At 40.2% G+C, this 6,808-nt stretch overlaps 1 protein-coding gene across 3 annotated transcripts; it reads right to left on the reverse strand.

Annotated features, from left to right (window-relative positions):
* Positions 1-375: 375 nt before the first annotated feature.
* On the reverse strand, positions 376-5,469 carry LOC137601063 (cysteine-rich venom protein). 3 transcript variants are annotated; one of them, XM_068323066.1, is made up of 7 exons: positions 5,406-5,469; positions 4,611-4,711; positions 3,771-3,861; positions 3,279-3,421; positions 2,524-2,615; positions 2,334-2,416; positions 376-2,211 (listed from the first exon to the last, which is right to left on the reverse strand). In XM_068323066.1, the coding sequence occupies exons 1-7, from the start codon at positions 5,467-5,469 to the stop codon at positions 2,075-2,077; spliced, it is 711 nt and encodes a 236-aa protein (XP_068179167.1). In that variant the 3' UTR covers positions 376-2,074. The 3 variants fall into 3 exon arrangements, with proteins under 3 accessions (XP_068179167.1, XP_068179166.1, XP_068179165.1); XM_068323065.1 differs by lacking the exon at positions 5,406-5,469 and having other exon boundaries at positions 376-737; positions 2,110-2,211; positions 4,611-4,808; XM_068323064.1 differs by lacking the exon at positions 5,406-5,469 and having other exon boundaries at positions 4,611-4,808.
* Positions 5,470-6,808: the final 1,339 nt, after the last annotated feature.

Genomic DNA, 6,808 nt, shown 5'->3' on the forward strand with positions numbered 1-6,808 from the left:
CTTCACAACGACTTATTAAACCATTATGTCACGTTATGTCACGTTATGTCACGGAGTTGTGTTTATGTCGCCAAGACGTGCGACAGGCTGAACAGGCTGTGGTGTCAATCAAACCTTATTACTGTTCTCCAAAGAGCAGGTCACGCCCCCTTTCTGCTCATTACTGTACTGTTCCCCCAAAGGGCAAGCCCCGCCCCCTTTCTTCTCTTTACTGTACGGTTCCCCCAAGGGCAAGCCACGCCCCCTTCTCCTGTTTTTCACCTTTTTTTAAAGCATATTGTTTACGGGTTACACATCCATTAACAGTGGTAGAGGCTTAAAGGGAAGGAATAAGTGAAGGAATTTCAATTGAACACTGCATAAAAACAAGTCTTAACAAGTTTATTTGTTATTCTTTGTACACGTTTCGTTAAGTTCAAGTGTAAAGGTTATTTAAGGGATTTAAACAACATTTCATCAAGGAGCAGAAAGTGGTTTGAAGAAGCTTTAAGCTGCATTAGTGTACTGATATGTATTTTGGATATCTTTATCACTGTGTGTTTGTTTAGGTTCTCACATATCCAGGTTATCCAAAGCTGTTTAAATCAATCCAGGTTATCCAAAGCTGTTTAAATCAATCCACTGGACTTTAAGAAAGTTTCTTGAGGACGTCTCACCTCTCATCCAAGAGGCTTCTTCAGTTCTAGTGGTGGTTGGTTGGTTTATCACCTTCCTCAAAAAGACAAGAGTTGTGTTTTCTGTCAGTTTCATAAAAGATAAAGTTAGTTCAATACCCAGGTAGGTGAATAATATTTTAACAAAGTTGTTTAGAAATACAGCTGTGACACAGATATGTAGTTGAGATCATGCAAATTTAGCCCTAATAATGGTTTTCATGTATCGGTGAAAGTCAGGAATTTATGCACTGGCATATTTTATTTTTATGTTTCCAAGCGATTCAACCTCATCATAGTGCCATCTCAGTGCATGCCGTGCCTAGGGTGTAATTATGCAACACTTCATTAGTGACAGTGGTGTTTCTGATGCTGTGTGCTCATCAGGCGCTTTCTAGTTTAAACAGGTTTTTATAGCTCATAACTAGATGAGGCTTTACGGAACAGAAGACCCATAAAGACTATACGTACAGAGCAGTATGAACAACAAAACCACTTACGTCTGCATTTGAAACACCTCTGAATGCAAACAGCAAGAGTTAAAGACTGAACCAGGAATCTACTCTTGTTGATACGAAGATATTTTCCCTAAACGCTAACAAAACCGTTTTGGCTTCAACACTAACCTATTGGGTGAAAGTCAGAGCAGGGGTTTAGTTACACACCAGCATATTTATCTAAATAGATGTTCAAAGTAAATATTGTGGCGTGGAACATCATTTCTATCTGTCTTTTTGTTGTTGGTGTTCAGAAGCCACATCAGATTCTCTCTGGGACGTCTTTTATGTCCAACAGAAGCTCATGACGGTTGTTTTTCTCCTTTTTAAACTTATTATTTATTGTCAGGTTTTCCTCTTTAATAAATAAAGGTCTGAATGAATCCTCTCAAATCAACTGTTGGGGATGACCTAGAACTTTTGTCATGCATGCTTTTCACGCAGCCTCGTACTGAAGCCTGCTGCATGCACAGCGAGTGATGAGGCATGATATTGTTCTACATGATTTCATGCATGTTATTCATAGGCCACTTGTTCAGATGAAGGCAGACAAACTAAATAGTGCGTTATAAAACAGTTATGATGAGTTGTCCAACAGAGCCATCTGCTGGTCCAAGTCCAGGTCTTAAATTTACAAACAAAATGAGGACCAGGAGGTTCTCTGGCGTTATTTCCTCAGTCCAACACTGGGAATATTCCTCCAAACGCGGGCGAAGCGCCCCTGGAGACTTTTATTACATATCAAAATTTGATACTCTCAAAACAAAAATGTTTGTATGCGTGCATAAATGAAAACCAATCCCCATTCTACCAGATTCTAGTTCCTTTCACTCATCATGGGTGTATTATTATAATCTTACTACTAAAATTATACAGTAGTTACAATGGTTTGATTCACAGACAGACAGAAACAATCAATTTATCTCAGGCCACTGGAATGATCTCATTGGTGCATTTACAGGAAGCAGGACACCAGTTGTACACGTCTTTGTTGCGGCAGCCATAGACGTGTTTCAGGGTTGGACAGTTGATGAAATGGTTTATGATGGGACAGGGGTTGGCTGAAATGTACGACAGAGATTAGTCTGTCTGGTTTTGTTTTTTTGTTCTTTAATTGCAGTAAAAACGTTGTGCCATAGATTAGTCATGCAAATATGAATTTAACACATTAACTCTGACTTACTGCAAAGTTTGTCGTCGCAGTCGTCTGGACAGGAAGCACACGGGGGTCCAGCTGTATATGGTGGCCATCCCTTGAAATTACCACTGTTAAAGTGTTTTTTACCAGAATCAGCCGTTAGCTTTGGATCTGTGTTTCAATGCTTATTCAGTTTGTTTCACAAACTGGTGAAGAGTAAACGAGGGTCACCTACGCTCTATAGTAATGGCAGGCATAGAAGTAGACTTTTTCGTCGGGGCAGAACGTGACGCCACAGCCCACTTTGTAGGAGCTGTTCCAGATCACCTGGACACGAAAACACCAAGTCATGGATTTAAACACCACTTTCATTACAGGATATTGATTGCTCGTACACCCAGAGGTCCCCAACCTTTTTTCCGCCATGGACGAATTTAACGTCATACAATATTTTCGTGAACTGTCCTTTAAGGCGTGGCAGATAAATACAACAGCATAAAACTATACAACCAGCATGAAAACTTTTTTTTCTAAATATAATAATAAAGGTGAATCCAGTTTGTATCAACTATATTAGCAGCGTCCTCGTAACGTCACACCAACGTTTGTTTCTTGTTGGCTCTGCTAGCTTGGAAGTTTCAGTTTAGCGGTAATGTATTCTGTGTTAGCAGCCGGAGCGGCGCCTTTAAGAAGGTAGTCATGTGACCGAGGCAAGCATCTCCACAAGCTTCAAGAGTGACTCATAGACAGAACCCAACCCCCACAGACCAGTACCGGTCCACAACCCGGGGTTTGAGGACCCCTGATATACCAACATGACTCCCGAACATTAGCCTCATGTCTTGATTAGCTAGCAGTGCTGACCAATTTTATTACTAATTTATAAATTATAATTTCTAATTATAATTTCTAATTCGTCACGACCTAAAGCAGAATCGCTTTCCCATGTTTTGTGAACACATTGCTGTCGTGGCAACAGCTCAGCCTTACCTGTGTGTAGTGGCCTGTGGGTCTGCCATTGGCAGAGCCCACGGGGTACGTGAAGCTGGCCACCTCGCTGTGCCAGGCGGCGATGGCGTCCGTCCACGGGGTCCGCTTGCTGGAATAGAACAGATTCTCACCTAATTCGTATCCTGCAGGGCAGCAAGAAAAACACGGCAGAAGCGATTAGCCTGTGAGTACACAGAATGGTTTCCAGGTCTCAGTAGATGAAGTAATTAATATTAAACAGAGGTGGTTTAAGAGGCCGGTTGAGGACAATCGCTGCACTGATAACATTTCCCACTGTGTGTAATTTGTTATTATTAAGGGAAGGTATTTAGACTGGAGATAAGAAAATGTTCTCTCTGACTTTGGCCATTAATCACAAGGTTAGTCGTTTCACAGGGAGCCATTACGCTGCAGTTCCATCTGTACAGGTATCATTACAGGTCGTGGAATACACTGAGACGGGTTAAAGGATGGATAGAAGAGGGAGAACACCGTTGAGCATGCGGGTGGTGGGGTCACCGTGAGCCAAGATACATCTGTCAACCCAGGCCTGCGCGCTAGCTGCTACATCCGCGTCATAGCGCTGAAAGAAGAAGAACAACGCATCGGTAGTTGAATTCCTAAAATGTAGAGAAATATTAAGAATACATAACTGAATATATTTTAACATGTGCAACCAGATTTGTCCAAATATAAGCAATGCCACTAGATGTCAAAAAAAAGTGGACGTGTTGCCGCTACTTTCCATGTCGTCAGATGTTTGCCATCTTGTTCGTGGTTCGCTTGCAGGAGTTTCTGAGTGATGGTTCAGACCTGGACGTCTTTCACAAACACATGAAATCCATTTCAGTGTCTTTCTGTTCTTGCAGAACGTATCAACCTCTTCCTAGCATGTTTGGTTCTCCAGACATATCACAATCCAGATCAATTGTCTCCATCCTCTTGCTGACTGGCAAGTTTTCAGTTTTGTGCAATGGATTGCCGTCTGGTAATTATTAGATAGAAGAAAATGCTTTTTTTTTTTCTTTATAGCCAATCATGTTTTGATATTTGAAGTGGAATCTTCTCCCGGTGATACAGATCGATCAGCTCATAAACAGACAACACAACCCTGTGTTTAGAGAAGCTGTTTGTCTGCAGAGGTGCCGCGGCAACAACCTCGCCCACTGGTGTGTGTGTGTGTGTGTGTATGTGTGTGTGTGTGTGTGTGTGTGTGTGTGTGTTTGTGTGTGTGTGTTCTCTCCACGCAAGAGAAAGAAGATAAATACAGGTAATTGTTGGCAAATATTTTGCGAGCCACTTGTGTTGTGTGAGGACAAAGCAGGACTTAACCATTATCAACATGTCAGAAGCTGGAGGCTCAACCGCCCGCCTGAAGGCATTGTGCTGGTCAACGATCGCCGTCTGGACCGCTGGGTTCTCTGCGCAAATGTCTGCACACACGCACACACACACACACACACACACACACACACACACACACACACACACACACACACACACACACACACACATATAATGGCACTTAAAACAATGGGCAAACAACAGATTACACCTAATGTATAATGGAATTCACTTCTAGTGGTTTAATCCACAATTCTATGTTCAAGTTTAATTACTTTAAAATGGCTTCACTTAAAAAAAACAACCCATAAATCCCATAATCTTATCGGAGACTTAATGGCATAATATCAGAGCTCTACTGAGAACTTCCATTCCTCTGCATTAACAATGTGCTTACCTTCATCCTGACACACCATGACATGCAAAAATTTGAAAATGAGAAGAAATCTCAGTTAAACAGTGGAATTAATAATAAAATTGTGAATTAAAATTCTGGTGTGTAAATTAATCCAGTTGATTCAGTCTAATATAAGTATGAAAACAACATTCAGTTTTATCTGGTTAATTTTACAGTTCTGAATATGAGTTTTATTAGTCTTCAATTCACTTTCATCTAAAATCTTATTTTCTAAAGTTTTCTGTTGTAAGACAGAAAAAAACAGTTTTTCAAGTTTTTCAAATTTCCGTCCTAATAATACTTCAAATGCATCTCCTAGTTCTGAACTGAAGGCCTCCCAGCCTGTCAGTTCTGTAACACAACATAATTATATGAAAACACTTCACTCACCACAATGCAGGCTGACTGCACCTGATCCAGGGTCAGCAAACAAATCAGGAGTGCAAACATTTTCCTGGAAAAAAATATGATGCCAACACACATTAAAGATGAAATAATTCCACTTTAATTTTTACTCTATTACAAAAATTTTAAAATACAAAAGTTATTTTTTAAATGAGGCGATTTATTTAATGGTTTACAATTGCATTAATCAATTAATCTATTAAACAAGTAAAATAAAAAGGATATAAAGGAAAGAAACAAGAACTGATTGCTGTTTTTCTGTTTTGACTGTTGGATATTTGACACCATCAGAATACAGTAAAAAAAAATCAGACAAAGGATATTTGACACCATCAGAATACAGTAAAAAAAAATCAGACAAATGCAGGTGAACCGAGGGACCTACCTGGATCTTGTGGAGGTGGAGGTGAATGAGTTGGCACTGCTTGTCTTTCTTATTTTACAGAGCTGGGCAGTCGCACACTATCGCCTCAGATGTAGGACATTCCCTCTGGAGCAGATCCAGACTTTTACAGAACGACATGCTAGACAGAGGTGAACTTCTTTTGTCATTTTGCGCTGTATAAATAAAATGAATTTGACAAAGACAAGCTCTGCAGAAATGCAAAATCCGACAGAGAATAAACAAGGGATTGTGTTTCCCAGGGTGTAGCAGCGTATCAAGACATTGGCTGCAGTTTACACAGCATAGAATAGAAGGCAACCGAGTTGAAGGTAAACAAGAGTAAAGTATGGTAGATTACGATAGATCCGTATGGTCCTGTGTGCATATGGATTAAAGTCATCGGCTGGGGAGGCGCCCTGTGCTCGCTTTAGGAAATGTCTTAAAGGTGCTTCTAGCAAACCAATACGAGAAAGGTTTAGGGAATTAATTTGTAGATTTGTGGATCGATTTGATCCACTGGGACCGACGTGCTGGAAGGGATTGGACTGCACTGCTGATCAGTGATTCCTCATCAATACAGGTCCAGTTACTTGTAGGTGTGAACACACATGTCTGATCCAGTGAAACAAAACATAAACTGTAGGTCGACTTGTTCATTGAAATTATTTCAATATTTTGATAAATGTTACTTATTTTTTTATTTTCTGGTATTAAACTTAAAGAAAGGGTTGTATACTTGTTTATAAATTCACTGTTGGTAAAAACTTGGGTTATGCAAATCAAAGATATCAAAAACCCACGGATCAGAATTAAATCAACACCAAGCTTTATTCCAGGCAACTTTAATGGCAGCCAATCTAGTCCTCTGATTATTATTTCACTCAAATTCCTAACACTGAAGCACAGGTTAGTCTTTCTAAATCAGGATTCACCATTCCTGAAGCCTTGTTGCTGTTGTGGGAGGGCAGAGCCACCCAATCGAAAATGAAGACGAGTTTA

Source organism: Antennarius striatus, chromosome 9 (assembly GCF_040054535.1).
Source record: "Antennarius striatus isolate MH-2024 chromosome 9, ASM4005453v1, whole genome shotgun sequence".
In the NCBI taxonomy this organism is placed as follows: domain Eukaryota; kingdom Metazoa; phylum Chordata; class Actinopteri; order Lophiiformes; family Antennariidae; genus Antennarius; species Antennarius striatus.

What these genes read in the sequence shown, in the direction of transcription:
- LOC137601063 (XM_068323064.1), bottom strand. Translation starts at nt 4,793, where the DNA reads ATGTGTGTGTGTGTGTGTGTGTGTGTGTGTGTGTGTGTGTGTGTGTGT. An exon ending in CTTCTGACATGTTGATAATG is followed by an intron (nt 3,862 to 4,610) that starts GTTAAGTCCTGC and finishes TTCTTCTTTCAG; the next exon opens with CGCTATGACGCGGATGTAGC. An exon ending in CTGCGACGACAAACTTTGCA is followed by an intron (nt 2,212 to 2,333) that starts GTAAGTCAGAGT and finishes CGTACATTTCAG; the next exon opens with CCAACCCCTGTCCCATCATA.